Below are 16,364 nucleotides of genomic sequence, written 5' to 3'. Positions count from 1 at the left end.
AAACAAACATGACGGATCGGCAGTTGTGGTTGCAACGGCCGCTTGCTTCACAAAAAATGCGAAGTGTGTCCAGAGCATCCTTTACTTTGTAGCGGAGGACCTTGTGACGGATTTTTTTTTATTAACTTTGCAAGAATGAGTGATACTTGGACAGAATGGGCGCGAAACGAACAAGAAGAATAACCATCTGGCAAACCTTGCTCCTGAAGAATTTCACACGTGTTTATTTTCGACCCATCCCAGACTGTGATATTTATCGCCGACTTTGAAATGACCGCAGATACGATCAAAGCAAAACTCCCACCAGATTTGAATTTGGAAGCGTCTGTTCGCGGTGTGACATTCATATCTCCACGTGTTTTACCGTGATCGTCCTTGGCGTCCGTTTTAACTTTCAGTTTCGTCCTGTTCAGCTGAGTTCTGTTTAGTTTTGATTTCCGAAAATGCCAAAGCACAGGTACGTTGTTGTTGACTGGGGATCGTGGGGAGTGGAGGCGCAGAGTTCCTCGAAGATCATCGTTCGTGATCCCTTCAATGTGAGAGAAGGAGATAAATGTTCACTGCAAGGAACGGGTCGCGAATTCCCACGTAGACTCTGTGACCCCCTTCTGCAGTATGATTTTATCGTGTCAGCGGTCGTCTCACTTTAGTAATAATAAACAAGGATCCGCCTGCAGTCAACCAGCGGTATCACAATTGATTACTCTACTCTGATCAGTTGGGTTCGGGAGTTGAAACCTTGCAGGATTTTGTTAGAATTTACGTTAAGAAAAGGCGAATTGAATGGCAGATTCAAAGAGGAGGTAAGTACATGGGTAAAAAGGAATGCTTTATTAGAAAACTGCAGAACTGTATAATTTTTGATACAGTAAAAAAGCTGAGCTTCCAAGGTGGCCATGTATACTTTGCCGTTAAGATCAGGAATAGGTTCGTCTGTTTGATAGTCTACTGGCCCATTGAAAACTTAGTAGTTGACATCAGTTAAAATAAAGAACAAGTAAACATTATTATCGTAAAAAATATGCAGCTTTTAGAAGCTGGCCAGTAAGGTATTCTTGGCTTATTGCAGAAGGAAATGTAATGGTTTCATATTAATAATTAGTCATGGTGAAGAGCAGGTCCTTCACAATAACAGTTTGAGTTGGTGAAGGGGGGACTTAAGTGTGTTCGCATGAGCTGGGAAAACTTGGATTTCAAATTACTGCAGGGAGGGGGGAGTTGGACAGAGGGGTCTGAACATCCTGATTCCCATAACCTTATTAAATGGCTCTTGCCTCTGTTTTATTTTTATTGCAAAAGTTTATGCAATTTTGCTAAAAATTTTACCCAGTTCCTGCCCCTCTTGCCTCCAGTACACCTCCATTCCCTATTCTCATGGGTTCCCTTCCCCCTGTCCCCCACCAAATAACTCTTAGATGCTGGGAATTGCTTTTGGAATTAGGAAAGAAAGTGTTTATACACAAACCAGTGATGAACGTGTTGTACCCGAAATGCAGTGGTTTTTTTGTTGCTTTTGTTGTTAACAGTACAAGGATATGAATTATTTAGAACCGGACCTTCTTAATTTTATCATCAACTCCAATTTGATAATATTTTTCACAGGTTAATGCTTCAGCCATTAGTCTTGTAAATGGTTGGTAAATGGTTTATCAATCAGATTGGAACATACAGGGTAAAAAAGGGCATTTTATCACCCGCTTCTGGAAGTGTGTCTTCAATTTTCTCTTCAGTAAGTTCTTGTTTAGTATTTTATCTTTTGCTTGTTTGTGTGCCTTTTGGTTCTTTCTTGTTTTCTCTACAATTACAGTTTCTGAAAATATTGGTTCCATGGTTCTTGTCCAAAAAGATGTTTAATGAACATGACATATCTATTTCATCAGTTTCTCAGCAAATGAGTGCCTAAATCAAGGAACATTTGCTGTGACTGTAACAAAGAAGTATTACTGATCACATTCAGGCGGTCAAATTTTAACTGACTTAAATGATTGGTCTCTTAACAGTACACATCTTGGGCCCTTTTACTGCATATTCTTTGGAAAAAAATGATTTAAATTATATAGCTTGCTTTAGAAAATACACTTTCTCACAATTTTTTTCCCTTGACTGTAAATTTCAACAAGCTGAGCCACAACTCCATCACATACTTTAAAAATGAAAAGAAGACTCCCAGATAGGTTGTTATTTGTGTGTATTTTAAGTGTATGATCATGGACAATAAAAGAAAGGATTTTGCAATGCTGTGGCAAAGTTCACTCCTAAACAACTAGCATGGAAGAACTGTCCACATCTATCGCAGCCAAGCCAGTCTTCATTGTCATCCATTTGACACACCTTGCAAACAAGAACATCCCTTCCTCTGCCAAAAAGTGAAGTAAAGGTTCAAAATGATTACTTAATTCTCAATTTGTTTTTTGGGATTAAACACAATACACAGTGGTGATTGTAATGATAAGAAAGGCATAATTATTGTACCTCAAAATGTCATCGTAACAGCTGCCAAACAGGTTGGATAGAAGCTTCATCCTCTCGATAAAAACATTGACCTTTGTGATCGGTCTGTTATCACACAAGTTCCTGGCAAACTAACAATAGATCTTGCAGTTATATTATATATGATGTAAGATTGGTTGATGTAAAAATGTAAATATTCTGATAATGTTTCTTTAAAAACTGCTATGGAATGACATCATAATGTTTTGACTGTTTAATGTCAAAGATATTGATGGAATTGGTACCTATGAGCTCACTTATCTAATGCTTTATACTACTCTAAAGATTACCTTACAAATAAGTACTCCACAGTTGAATCCATCAGTTTTCTGAAAATGGGGTGGCTCGAGGCATGCCCCCTCTTTACTTTTCCAGCCTGTTTTGATGTCAGCAGCCTCACTACAGAAAGATTGCAACCATTTTCATAAATGCTACTGGATATAGCTACAAAAATGAGTTATGAACATTGTCTCAATATTAATTCCTGGCAATTGATGGAATCAATTAAGTTAGGTTTAGTTAAGTTTATGTTACATGAAGTCACTTAATTACTCATATATATATATATATATATATATATATAGCTGAAAAATCATAACTCTCACAACAATGAAACACAGGGTCTTGCTGGGAATACAGAAACTCACCTTATGTTATTTATAAGTCTGTACAGGCTGGGATTGGAAGCTGCTGTTATTTCATTTGGATGTTTGTTTCCATGAATAGGATCAATGTAGACACGGATAGATTCCTTGTTATCAAAAATCTTTGAACACATTTATTTTATGTTGTCAAAACGAAGTCCTGAGTCATGTGTACAATGTTCAATTTATCTAAAGAATATAATACAAATTTTAGAGATGACTATTTTATAAAAAAAAATGTACAGTATGAATAGCATCCTCGACTTACCAGTAATGTCCAGTGATGTCCAGTGATATTCATTGGAATAACAATTTTTTCAATTCCATGGAACCTCTCGCCCATCCACAATCTACGGGTACTTGCCCCATGTTTCACCAACTGACAAAGGGTACTGTCAGCAGCAAAGATTTTTTGGTTGAGTTTTGTTAGTTTCCACAGTGTAGCATCAACGATCTACAAAGAGAAGCACAACGACTTTAACAACTGAAGATATACAAAATTAATCTTTCAAATAGTTACTGGAAAACAGTACTGCTCACCGTATCAGTTAACCATCCATCTACAAAACTAGGGATTTCTTCTTTAATTTTCTGTGTTTCTTTTGCAGATAAAGTGCCAGGAGGAAGAGTGGCTAGCAAGTCAGAAACGGTTACTTTGAATGGCCCTACTTCCAGTACGGAATCGCGTATACCAGTGTTGACTTGCAAGGTCTTAACTCTCGTCTCTGCGTCACACAACTGTACTTCTGACTCTCCTAGCTGAGAAGGCCTGTATATACACCACAACAGTAGATCAAAAGAATAGTCTAAAAGGTTGATAAATCGTTCCCTACTTAACTGATAGAATATTCGAAGAGTTATGATCGCTGTTCTGTATTACTACATTCGATAGAATTATACCTTAATGAGATACGAGCAGAACTCTCGCGAATTGTGCCAGTTAGCTCATCATTATCCATGTCGTTATCCGCATCATTACACAGTTCAAGTTCATTATCGTCATCAAGAGACACATCACATATCGAGTCAACCTGCAAATAAAACATTGGCACATACAAGATAAACATTTTACACGTTGACATAAACAGTTCTTTCAATCGTTGTGAGAAAACAACGAATTATACCAACCTCTTCTAATTCCACAGCACTGTCTTTGGAATTGCCCTCATCCCTTGTCAAGTCTACAACCACGCCCCTGTCCTTCCTTCTCTTGCGGTGTCGTCTGCGTTTGGGAAGTGTCTTATGTTTAACCTTGTGGTAGTCTACCTCTGTAACTTTGAGCTTCTTTTTTGCAGGACTCTGTCGAAGAGGAAGGCCATTTTCAAAAGAGGAACTTTGACGGAGATCCTTTAGCAGAGATTCCACAGTCGTGATAGTATTCTCAAGGATGCCTGAATCATCGACCATGAATGTTGCTGATCTTAATTCATCGACTCTTTCCTGAAGGCGCTTTCTGAGCTTTTCAGTTATTAAAGGTTGCTCATTGTCGTTGATTTTTTGCCGGGAAGAAGTGCCACTGGATTGAGCAGGTGCATCATATTCATCAGAAGATGAGGTGGGGACTGTTGTTTCTGCACCGCATACTTGACTGTAAAAGTCATTTCCCTCGTCCGTTGAACTCGGTTCCGAGGTTGGTTGTTCGTCAGGATCGGCTTGATCAAAATGCACGGTGTCCAGAGTTATGAAGACGCTATTTTTGTAAGAATGCGGTAAGCTGTTAAAGCTCCACTCGTCAAAGAAGTTGAAAACAGCAAAAAGGTGTTTACAAGGGAAATGCGTTTTACGCCAGCTTTCACATTTGCAGCTTGGCTCCAACAGCTTGACAGCAAACAGCTTCGTACTGTTCGAACTGCTTTTGACGAGAAATTCACCCTTTTCTAAATTGACACATTTCACGTCATGTTCGGCAAACTCAGCAGCCCCAAAGTTACTCCTGAGGCAGTGTTTGACGAAATGAGGAGGACGGTTGTGAAGATAGTCAGGTATATCGCGCTTGAATTCACGATAAGAACCACTCAGCTGAAGGTTGGTGTCCAGGTAGTGTTGGTAGGAATCAGGGATAAACGACTCCACGATAATCACCACTATTCCAAAAACTGATTTGTCGAGTGATCCAGGCAAATACCTGTATTTGAACAACTTATTCTGCGCTTCAATTCCATTGTTGGTATTCACGATGTTAACGGCCTGTTGAACACGAAATGCATGAGCCCAACGATCGGAACAGTCCAACCACACCTTCCCGCAGTATTCTTGTACTTTGGGATTTCCTAAGTACAACGTCGACTTTCTCAGGCTTTCCACGGCCTTCTTGTAGGACGTCTCCGAACGAGCACGAGCAATTGCTTGCATCAGTTCTAGAAACATCTTTTGTTCCCCTGCGGTCAGTCCATTTTTGCCGGCTTTGACCCATCTCTGCCACGCCTGCTCGCGGTGAAAATCGCATACGTATACCGCAACATCTGGGAATTCGCTTTCGATAGCATTTATTTCCGCCATCGAATAATCTACCATAAAATACTTTGGTTTCCACGTAGGATTCCAGCTTTTGATGATATGAAGGGCTTCCGCGATGCATTCATTGTCCTCGTTCTGGCAGAGAAATTCGGCTACAACCTTATAACCCACATTGGTGTGGACACACACGAAAAACAAAGGGATCGCATACTTAGTCGTTTTGTAGGTGGCATCCATAAGTACAAGGTCACTGCCATACCTGAGGAGAAGCCTCCGCTGCCATTCTTCTTGGTGTACGAACAAAAACTTTGTCTCGTCGCCATCCTTGACCTCGTCCCTTGTCCTGAAGTAGAACTTGGATGATGGGGAGTCAAGCCTCCATTGCTCAATTTTGCGCTTTAGTGACTCTTGATCATCACCGCAGTATTTGCTGGCGCTGATTGCTCGAGCGATATGACTTCGCAAATCCTGGCGACTGGGGTAATATCGTCGGTTCGACTTTCGGGGTTTCTGATGACCTTCATGACTTCCAAACATTTCTTTGTCGACGTACTGCTCCAAGCATTTCCGTACCACATCTGGACTAGTTATATTTTCACTAACCAGCTCGCGGATCTTGCTTGCGATTTTCGGATGGATGGAGTGACCTATTGTGGCGGCCTCACCGACAGGATGTACCTTGTGTGCTGTACTAAGGGGAAGCCTGAAATAGAATCTTGTCGTCGTTCTTAGGCGCTTTCCCGTCTGCTTGTCATCCTTTAATCGCTTGAGAATCCCGGCTTTTGCCTTCCGTAGACCTTTCTTTGACGAGCACTCTTCAGGTTCTAAAGTATAATCAGTGTACAGCCGTATAGCTCGCACTTGCAGACTTGCTGGGCAGTCGAGTTTTCTTGATCCTTGAACTTTAATGTAACCTCCGGAGCTGGCTAAGTAATCGTGTCCGGAGGTATTTTGAGGTTTCTGTTTCTTTCCACCTCGAGAATCCTATATTTTCATAGAGAAACAGAAAGTAATGATAAGGTTCTAAGCACTCTATGCCACGTTTTTGAAAATGTCGTAGCAAACCGTGTCAATAGTATCCTTACCGCCTTTGGTCCATGCAGGCAATGTCTTGTTTCCACGGTTACCACTGAGAATGGGTGGGCCAGACAGGCAATAGGAAGGTTGCCAGACTTTTGCTCAAACATGGGTTGTACTAAAAAAAGACGAAACTACCGACATCATAAAGAGAGATTTTACAAAGCTGTTACATAGCGCGATTATTGAAATATTGAAAAACTTTCCGCAAAGCAAAAAAGATGATTTTTTTTCCAAATGAGATTTCCGGCACTTGCGACTGGAGTATTTTATAAAGAGGTTGTCAGAACGACATTTATTAAGTTTTCTTTTTATGTTAACCACAGACCCCAGAGCCCGGTGTTTTCCAAGTATGTTCGGAAATTCTCCCTTGTGTTTTATTTTATGTGTAATGAATCCTGAAAACTCGATATCTTTTTCATTATTTCAAATGTATTTTTTACACTATAGATCTTTATTTACCTTCGTATAATAATTTACTCCCCAGACATCAACTGTTTTATGTTTCTACCCTCGTGTCATTCTTGGAACTTGATTTTGGTAAATTAAAGATTTCTGGAGACTCAAGCTTTCATAATTTTGGGCTGCTTTCTTTGTTTTTCAAAAAAAAAAAAGGAAAAAGAGTGCAAACGAAACAGATCTGGTCCACACACGCATGTTTTTCACACCGCCTTGTCTTTTCTTCCAACCCATGTAAACTGTTAAAAACCTTTCGGGCCGAGGTTAAAGAAAAATGTGATCATTTTTAGACTAAAAAAAACGCTTTATTAAATAGTCGCTAAATCTTGACAACCGTGAATGATTGTTGACTTTTATGACGATGATTTAGCATTTCTTCGTACTCATTTTCTCACCGGTGGAAGTTGTGCAATAGTCTGTCAACGCACGTGTGGAACGGATACTGTAGATGCCTGCGGATAATTACCGAAATTAAAATCCTGGCCACTTGATGGCTAAATTTTATTGAACTGTTGCGACATAATATTTCGCTTTCATTTCTTCATTAAAATATGGACGTCGCATCTGGGCTCCATAAATGACTAGAATATTTCCGCCTTAAACAAACAAAAGGCAGCGAAAGGTCAAGTTGTTTTGTAATATAAACATGAAAATCCTGGCATGGCCTGCCTTGACTGTATTCGTCCTCTGTTTTCGCAATCGTTTTCCTTTTCCCGAAAATTGCAAACCTAAAATGCTTAAAAGAAAAAGTAAAGAAGATTGAAAATACCATTTTCGGATGATCTCCGCGACCTTTCCTTGACCTCTGTTGTGGAGCGCACAAAACATGTAGAATTCAATGTGGTGAATTGCTCAATGAGATCTTCCTTCCGTTCCTCTGTCCCATCTAAAAACCCGTAACCGTAGTCACTATCAACGCGTACCTCGCAGAGGTTTGCATAAAGAAACTCGATTTCCTTTTTAACTAGCGTAGATTGTTTGCTAGAACTATTTGGATTACAGCTAAGGCCAGTAGCCCGCGTTGCAAAAAATTCGGATGACATCTCGTTAGCAAGGCAAGGTCAATGAGCCCTGATAGGGACGTGACTTTAAGTAATAGCGCGGGATTCTTGCCGCTGGTTATAATTAACAGCTGATTCAACCCTAGTCCCCAAGTTGAGCTCCCCTTAGTTATAGTTAGTTATTACTAAAGTGGGACGACCGCTGACACAATAAAATCATACTGCGGAAGGGGGTCACAGAGTCTACGTGGGAATTCGCGACCCGCAAGGAACAGATCCAGCGACAAAGAGACCCATGTTGTTTCAGGGACATGTTCTTGCAGTATTTGGTGAGTTTATACACCCAGTATTTTTCTCAATTACATTGATTTTCGTTTTGAAGTGCTACAAATGCTTGGTAAACCCGTTTTCTTTCGAATTCCTTGGTTTGATCTTCACATCACTGCTCGTTAAAACATAAATCTCAAGAATTTTGACTTCAAACAGGTTTTCGATTTTGACGGTTCTTTTCATTCTTAGCTTAATGTCTATGCTCTCTCGTTAATATCTTTTTCATGTCAAAACTATAGTCAGGAGACATTGTTCAATTTAATAGAGGATGCTACCGATGCAAAGTTAGCTGTGGAGGCACTAGCAAGGCAGCTGTTCTCAAGTGAAGAACTGCAGAATTCATCAGTCGCTGGCTTTCAGTGCAATAAAGATTATGAAGCAAGACCAGGCCTGAGTCCATCAAGGTGGAGCCTTTTAGAAAGTGAGTTAATTTTTAAAGGTGTATTTCTTTAACTATTTATATACACCTATATGTGCTCACTGTTTTTGGTTTTGTGTCACAGGTCTTGGCTGCATTTCCTTGACTTTTGTTTAAAAAATATATGCATTAGACATTGATGGAAGCTGAAAGAAAAGTTCTCATCATTATGGTCACATGTCAAAATACTGCACATACATACTGTCATACTACATGCTGTCAAATGGTCAACATTTCCAACTACATTTGCACTTCAAATAACATAGGAAAACCAGCTTACATGTATGTGTTTACAGCCTTTTTGCCACTCAATTAAAATTACCTGAAGATTCATTTGGGAGGGTGCAGTTCATAGATTGTGCCATTTGGCGCGTGGAATGGAGTGCAAGGGAGTATCTACAAACAGAACAATTGCAGCCTCCTGAATGAATCAGCACATAATATGAATTGGGTGGCAACAAGGATGCACACATGTAAGCTGACTGCATCTATTTACTGGTTTAAATTCAGCAATTAAAAATTCAGTAATGAACATATGATTAAAAATAATTCAAGTTCTTTCAGGAAGAGTTCCCCTGTATAATTTATGTTTTTCACTATACAGTTTCAAATGTAACATGCTTTTTACTTAAACTGCTTACATTTACTTTTTCCTTTTTACAGGTATTGTGCTAAGGAAAGGATTCACTGCAGCTACAAGGTCATCTGTGAGAAAGAAACTTGGCCTGGTTCTAAAGAAGGCCAGAGCAAATAAAGAAAACAAGGCCAGAGCAAATAAAGAAAACAAGGCCAGAGCAAATAAAGAAAACAAGGCAAGAGCAAATAAAGAAAACAAGGCCAGAGCAAATAAAGAAAACAAGGCCAGAGCAGATAAAGAAAACAAGGCCAGAGCAAATAAAGAAAACAAGGCCAGAGCAAATAAAGAAAACAAGGCCAGAGCAAATAAAGAAAACAAGGCCAGAGCAAATAAAGAAAACAAGGCCAGAGCAAATAAAGAAAACAAGGCCAGAGCAAATAAAGAAAACAAGGCCAGAGCAAATACTAGAGAAAACAAGGCCAGAGCAAATAAAGAAAACAAGGCCAGAGCAAATAAAGAAAACAAGGCCAGAACAAATAAAGAAAACAAGGCCAGAGCAAATAAAGAAAACAAGGCCAGAGCAAATAAAGAAAACAAGGCCAGAGCAAATAAAGAAAACAAGGCCAGAGCAAATAAAGAAAACAAGGCCAAATGCAGAGGACAAGAACAGAGAAAGCTCTAGGAAACATTTTATTGTGCATGTTTCTTTTTTATCAAAAAAGACAATGTTTTTTTCAGTTCAGGACATGCATAGCAACAAAGAAAAGACTTTATGTAACATATATTTTGGATAATTCATTTTTACGGTATAGAATTTCAAATAAATTTGTTCAGGGTATTGCTGGCAAAAAAAAAAGCACTATTCTTGTTTTTGTTGGGCATGTGGATGCTACAAACAAAAAGCCTGTTAAGATTCATGGTAGATTACAGGCTTGGTCTTGTTTGATACATCTAATAAATTAGTTGCAAGTAAAAGTTATTATAGTCATTAGTCAGAGTGAATCATCATGAAATAAACACCTGAAAAAGCTGGACTAAATGCTGAAAAAAAATTTAAAATCTAGAAAATGCTAGAAAAAGCTGGAAATTGATACAATATCTATATCACCGCTTCTTTAAGGAGCATGAAAGAATTTTCTAGAAAACTCTAGAAATCTACATTTTGTAATAAGCTGGAAAAAACCTGATTTTATCCTATTTTGTGATTTCTGGAATAAGCTGGCAAATTCTGGCAGATTCTACCTTGATTAGCATGTTTCATTAACATTCTAGAGTGGTCTAGAATTTTCTGGAGAGAAAACTGGCAAATTCTAGAAATTTCTTGAAATTTTCTAGAAATAAGAATATTCATGTCTTATTTTGCAAGGGACGTGAACGATGTTGCTGCTGAAACTTCGCAGCCTTGGTGTGTCACCATCAGCATTAGCATGGTTCAAAAGCTACCTCAGAGGAAGCACGTTCGTATCGGGAATGTAGTCTCGCAGTCTCTTCTAGTTGATTATGACGTTCCACAGGGGTCCATTCTTGGCCCCTTCCTGTTCCCTGTTTACGTAAATGATTTGTTAACTGTGCCTAAACTCTGTCAAACTGCTTGTTATGTTGATGACTCAACTTTACTTGAAATTTAAAACTAATGAGTTATGTGACGCAGTCTCCGCAGTTAACTCCGATTTAAGAGAAATTTGTTGGTGGTGCTGTCACAATTCACTGCTTATGAATCCAGATAAAACCAAACTTCTTGTGGTAGGCGTGCTGTAATTGCTACAACGATTACTTGACTTTACAAAAGCACTTTGTGGTAAACCAATATTACCAACACCTGTAGCAAAGGATCTTGGAGTGTTTCTAGATCAGTACCTCTCCTATAATGAACACATATGTACAACGGTTGCTAGTTGTATGAACAAACTGATCCAGATCAATAGAATTAAGCATTTATTTGATAAGGAAACGCTTTCGTTGATTATTAATAGTTTTGTTTTCAGCAGGCTTTTTTATTGCTCCTCAGTTTGGAGCAACACTTCGGCGATAAACATCCATAAGCTACAGCTTGTTCAAAATTTTGCAGCCAGGATTATCTTAGGGCTCCGCAAATATGACTATATCTCTGCAGGTCTGAGATCACTTCGATGGCTAAATGTCAAACAAAGACTTAAGGTCAATGATACAGTTATGATGCATAAATGTCTTCAAGGACTGTCAACTAGCTACTTCTCGGACAAATTTTCAACTCGAGCTACTGTTCACAACAGGCAGACAAGATATAGAAACAGCCTCAATATTCCACATTGTAGAAACACTGCTGGTCAACGCGCCTTTTATTATCGTGGCGTGAAAATATGGAATAGCTTAAGCAAAGGCCTAAAGGAAATAACAAATACTAAAGCTTTTAAGAGACGTTTGATCAAAGACCTGACTTGTGACATGAACTAGGTTAGATGATAATCATTGTATATAGTTATCATTTAGTTGTCCTAGTAGATAGTTTTTACATAGTATTTTTATCAATTAGTGATGTGATTAATTATTCATTTAGTTATCCTTGTAGAACGTTTTACATAGTTTTTTATCAATTAGGGATGTAATTAATTAATTCATTTATCTATTTAATTTTCTTTTTAATATTGATGCTAAAAAGCCCTTTTTAGGGACGCTCAATAAAGTGTATGTATGTATGTAACAATTAAATTACAGCAAAAGTACTTTTGACACATTTAAACAGCCACCATCTGTGTTCTGTGTGCTTAATACATCTACTCTTTAAAGGACACTTCCACCCCGCGTGTATATCCAATAGGTCGCCTGGAATACGTCCGTAAGCGGGGTTGGAGGCTGCACCAGACTTAATACTATGCATACCGAACGTGGAAACATCGTCCACGAAAGGTTCTATGTGCTTTGTAAAATTATCTCTTAGCGTAGTTACGGAAACTTATTTGCTAGAGTGGAAATATTCGCGAGACTTAGCCTCAACCATACGACGAACAAGGGTAATGATATCGTTTATTTTAGAAGTTTTCAAAGTTTTGCCCGAATAACGTACGCTAGTCAGGGTAGCGACTTCCTTCCGTTGAACTTCGATCACAGACAAACGAATTAGTACATACAGGTCGGTATCAAAGAAACGAATAATAATGTCAATAAGTGCATAAAACACAAAAGATGACGGCAATCCCATAGTTTCATAACAAGGGAGATAAAGAAGACTTAATTGAACACAATTCTGCTTGTAGCCGACGACAAAAGCGAAGCAACATTTCGACGACAACTACGAGTTTCGCAAATGAAGACACTATGAGGCGAGGATATATTTTGCGCACAAAATCGTTTTATTTAACGTAGTAAGGAAAAAGGTGAGCTAAATTTAAAAAAAGGATAAAGGAAAACCGCTTGAAAACGAACTCTAACAAAAACTAATAGCCAAGTGGGAAAAACGTGTAGCGTTCTAACGAAGCGTGAACAACGTAAGCCACGTGTTACAAGGTTGCGAAAACGAGCGATAAGGAAAATTGTGTAAAAACTAGGCGAAACTACCAAAATACTAGATATTTAGACAAGCACAAAGAAAAGGAACAAAGGCACTTGCATAACAGTCCCGCTTGTAAGAGTTTAACCAAAACGAACTTCAAGATAAGGTGGGCAAAAAGGCGTTCTTCCGGTAAACACGTCTTATCATTAGCCCAAAGCAAGACAACCAACTAAAATGCAGTTCCGGGTGGAACTTAAAAGATCACGTCCCTAACGGACAAACAGTAACATCATTGTTGCGGTTTAACACGAATCAAAGTTAAAGCGAATCAATGTCCGGTGGCAAAGGCGTGGCAGCCGTTACACTGCAGTTGAAGCAAATGCTTCTTTCGAAGCTGATTTTCATCTTCCCAGGTAAAAATCAGCCTCTCGTTCCGAAGATGGAATGTTACCATGTAACCATCATCACACGGGGAATCGTACGATAATATTCCATCTTCCTATTCGTCTTGTTTTCTGCTGTTTCCTTGCTGCTCCTCGAAGTCAGAGCGTTCGAGGCTGACCGGTTCGCCTGGCTAAATTTCTCTCTGATAGAGGTACAAAGAGGGAGTTCCAGCTATTGCCAACGTTTTTTCCCGTCTCAAGTAAAGGATACCAAGAATTTGGATTTGTAAAATAGTACACCGCCCAACGGGTTGTCCCCTTTAAGCCATCTTTTGCTGCATTTGCAAAGTTTCTTGGGTAATCTAACACCGTGGGGGTTTTCGAGGCCGTTAAGCATTTCAACTGACGCAGCAGTCTTAGATGCCTTGTTACCCTTTGGACCATTGAGGATTTTTGGTTAATTGGCAACTTCGCTTTTGATATAATTTTCATTGCCACACAATGACTCAAAGAGTGTCGCTGAACAGCCCGACCGCCTCCTGAATGCTAAAGAACCTGTTCGCCTGGTGCTTTTCGTGGGTTGAGAAGATCAATTTCTTCATAAATTCTCGTCGACGGACATCCCGGTTCTCGATTCGTTTAAGTCATTATTTCCGAATCCCGCTCCTCAAAAACGCCGATTCCCGAGTCCCGTTCATGATAGCAATCCCGCATCTCGCTCCCCTCTTTTTTTAAATTCCCGGATCCAGGCCTTTAAATAAGCCCAATCCCGGACCATCAAGCATCAGCAATTGCTTGGACTCTATCTGCGAACAAAGGCTCTTTTGGCTGCACTGGACGAGCCACCTTCCTTTTCGCTGCTTCGACAGATGATTTCACGAGTGGACGACCAGTGGGGCAAGATTCCATCCCGGCCATAGTATGACCCTCCATAGAGCGTAAGTTCAATGGGTGACACACCCATAAATTTTTCCACACAAATGTTCGTAAGTTCATTGATAAACAAGGCGATATACAAAGGCTTGGCCAGATTTACAGGTTTACCATTCTTCGAAGAAGCCCACTTTCGTCATCTTAACCAGCCAGACTTATACATAGACACAGTGGAGGGAGCCTTCGATCCTAGCTGCAAACTTAGAAGGCCTGGAACCAAACGACGTAATGATTGGTCCAGGAAAGAAGAACGTCTGAAACAAAAACAAGGAGTCATCTCAAAACCATTTAATTTGAATAGGTGTTTGATAATAAAACCGAAAAGGGAAAAAATCCCCCCAAAACGCTCAAACAACTTGATCTTCGGCCAAATCAGCCCAAAATTACGGGCCAAACAGGCCACAAGTAGGGGCCAAATCGGGCCAAAATCACGGGAAAAATCAGGCCATAATCACGAGCCAAATCTAGCCACAAATACGACGAAATCAGGCCAAAACACAGGCCAAATCAGGCCAAAAGCATGGACGAACTCCGGCCAAAAACACGGGCCAAAGAGGCCCAAACACATGTGTCAAAAAACGCAAAAAATAAATTATGCACGCCAATTAAGGTATGCTATGCTATGCGGATATAGAAAAGAAACTCGCTGAAAATCTAAACGTAAAGCTATAACATTCTGAATTTTGGGCAGCCGCGAAAGACTGACGCATGTGATTATAAATTTGGGAGGGCAAAAACTTCTACCACGAAAGGCTTATACTGACATCCCTGGCGTAAAAAAGGCCAAAAATACGACGAGGGCAATTCTGCAATGATCAGGGTTGTGCGACTAACACATGATGTCAGATGACGGACGGAATCGACCACGAGGCTGACTGGGGGACAAATCCAATATAATTGTTCTCACCACTCCAGTCTTGCACCAAGGCGTCCACCCCACTGGAACCAGGAGAAGCGAACTTCGAGTTAAATCTTGGGAGCTAAGCATTGTCCTAGGTTGCAAAACGGTCGATTGCGACCGATTCACTAGCCGGAAAACAGATGGATTCATCTTTATCGCAAAACCTACTGAGGTGATCAGCTTTCTCATTCAGCGATCTGGGAATCTACTGCGACTCGAGGGATATATCCCGTGCAGAAGAAAACTGAAATAAAGATAATGTAACCAACTAGAGGCGAGCTTTAGAACTACCTATGGACACTATTCTGGAAGCTCTCTGATTATCAGTGAAAACTTTTACCCTCTGGTGCGTAAGCTGGCCCGCGAAGGACAATAACACATAGTAGATAGCTTTCAGCTCATGGAAAGTAGAACTTTGACCGAGGTCATCAAACGTGAACATACCGGTGGCCGCTAAACCGTCTAACGATGCTGAAAACCCGCCAAAGGCGACATCGCTTGCATACGAGAATATGACGGTAGACGTGTCAGGCGGAGGTCGAAGAGAGTAACCATTAAATGAACCGATGTTCGACTATCAGAATTTCAACTCTTCCAAAAGTGCCGCAGGGAAACGAAAAGGTTTGATCCCATCCTAATCGAGACTCGATCGCGAGGTACATTTTTCTGGTAAAAGACGCGAAATAGGACCCACTGCTAAGGAAAGCGAAATTATGGAGCCCGCTATTCTAGCAAATTCGCGATACGAAGACGATTCTTCCGTGATTGCGGTGCTCAGAAGATTTTTAAGCTTGAACACCTTCTTCTCTGGAATTTGAAAAGTCACAGTATTGGTATTGATTACAAAACCCAGCCATTCGCTTATCTGCATAGGTTGCAAATGGGACTTTTCTTCGTTAACAAAAGGACCTGCGAATTAAGTCATTAGGTACGTAATTTTATTTCAACTCGGGTCAATGAGGCTGGTTAGGCCCCTGGCAGTACGTGCTAATATGCCCAGAAAAGTGAAAGAAACTAACGAATAATTGAAAAATGACTTATGACAAACTTTTTAACTACTTTAAGTGAGTAAACAATCGTAAGAAAGATGTTTTTCGTCTTGTCACGAGCGTGGGAGAAAGAAAAATTCTGAGTTCCCATGAGGAATTGAACCTCAGACCTTCGGGTTCCGCGCTTCGATGCTCTACCACTGAGCCACAGAGACTCTACGGTGAGCGAGGTTTAT

General features: G+C 40.0%; 3 protein-coding genes across 5 annotated transcripts; 1 reads left to right on the top strand and 2 right to left on the bottom strand.

Annotated features, from left to right (window-relative positions):
• Positions 1–12,178, top strand: LOC149041028 (uncharacterized). 2 transcript variants are annotated; one of them, XM_089214295.1, is made up of 4 exons: positions 1–573; positions 8,404–8,457; positions 8,698–8,879; positions 9,540–12,178. In XM_089214295.1, the coding sequence occupies exons 1-4, from the start codon at positions 554–556 to the stop codon at positions 10,133–10,135; spliced, it is 852 nt and encodes a 283-aa protein (XP_089070421.1). In that variant the 5' UTR covers positions 1–553; the 3' UTR covers positions 10,136–12,178. The 2 variants fall into 2 exon arrangements, with proteins under 2 accessions (XP_089070421.1, XP_089070420.1); XM_089214294.1 differs by having other exon boundaries at positions 436–573; positions 8,724–8,879.
• Positions 725–5,500, bottom strand: LOC149041030 (uncharacterized). 2 transcript variants are annotated; one of them, XM_089214282.1, is made up of 9 exons: positions 4,263–5,500; positions 4,035–4,165; positions 3,675–3,903; positions 3,403–3,588; positions 3,138–3,256; positions 2,781–2,889; positions 2,473–2,582; positions 2,257–2,356; positions 725–845 (listed from the first exon to the last, which is right to left on the bottom strand). In XM_089214282.1, exons 1-9 carry the CDS (start codon positions 5,484–5,486, stop codon positions 834–836), a joined length of 2,220 nt encoding a protein of 739 aa, XP_089070408.1. In that variant the 5' UTR covers positions 5,487–5,500; the 3' UTR covers positions 725–833. The 2 variants fall into 2 exon arrangements, with proteins under 2 accessions (XP_089070408.1, XP_089070407.1); XM_089214281.1 differs by lacking the exon at positions 725–845 and having other exon boundaries at positions 2,174–2,356.
• Positions 5,492–7,221, bottom strand: LOC149041029 (uncharacterized). The gene is made up of 3 exons (XM_089214600.1): positions 6,677–7,221; positions 5,589–6,575; positions 5,492–5,512 (listed from the first exon to the last, which is right to left on the bottom strand). The coding sequence occupies exons 1-3, from the start codon at positions 6,776–6,778 to the stop codon at positions 5,492–5,494; spliced, it is 1,110 nt and encodes a 369-aa protein (XP_089070726.1). The 5' UTR covers positions 6,779–7,221.
• Positions 12,179–16,364: the final 4,186 nt, after the last annotated feature.

Source organism: Pocillopora damicornis, chromosome 8 (genome assembly GCF_964200805.1).
Source record: "Pocillopora damicornis chromosome 8, jaPocDami1.2, whole genome shotgun sequence".
In the NCBI taxonomy this organism is placed as follows: Eukaryota; Metazoa; Cnidaria; class Anthozoa; order Scleractinia; family Pocilloporidae; genus Pocillopora; species Pocillopora damicornis.
This window is presented reverse-complemented; position numbering and strand designations above follow the sequence as displayed.

What these genes read in the sequence shown, in the direction of transcription:
- LOC149041028 (XM_089214294.1), top strand. Translation starts at nt 444, where the DNA reads ATGCCAAAGCACAGGTACGTTGTTGTTGACTGGGGATCGTGGGGAGTG. An exon ending in ATGTTCACTGCAAGGAACGG is followed by an intron (nt 574 to 8,403) that starts GTCGCGAATTCC and finishes CGCAAGGAACAG; the next exon opens with ATCCAGCGACAAAGAGACCC. An exon ending in AAGGTGGAGCCTTTTAGAAA is followed by an intron (nt 8,880 to 9,539) that starts GTGAGTTAATTT and finishes TCCTTTTTACAG; the next exon opens with GTATTGTGCTAAGGAAAGGA.
- LOC149041030 (XM_089214281.1), bottom strand. Translation starts at nt 5,486, where the DNA reads ATGCAAGCAATTGCTCGTGCTCGTTCGGAGACGTCCTACAAGAAGGCC. An exon ending in GTGGAGTACTTATTTGTAAG is followed by an intron (nt 2,583 to 2,780) that starts GTAATCTTTAGA and finishes ATCTATTGTTAG; the next exon opens with TTTGCCAGGAACTTGTGTGA. An exon ending in TGTTACGATGACATTTTGAG is followed by an intron (nt 2,357 to 2,472) that starts GTACAATAATTA and finishes ACTTTTTGGCAG; the next exon opens with AGGAAGGGATGTTCTTGTTT.
- LOC149041029 (XM_089214600.1), bottom strand. Translation starts at nt 6,778, where the DNA reads ATGTTTGAGCAAAAGTCTGGCAACCTTCCTATTGCCTGTCTGGCCCAC. An exon ending in GCCTGCATGGACCAAAGGCG is followed by an intron (nt 6,576 to 6,676) that starts GTAAGGATACTA and finishes ATGAAAATATAG; the next exon opens with GATTCTCGAGGTGGAAAGAA. An exon ending in GCGAATTCCCAGATGTTGCG is followed by an intron (nt 5,513 to 5,588) that starts GTATACGTATGC and finishes GACTGACCGCAG; the next exon opens with GGGAACAAAAGATGTTTCTA.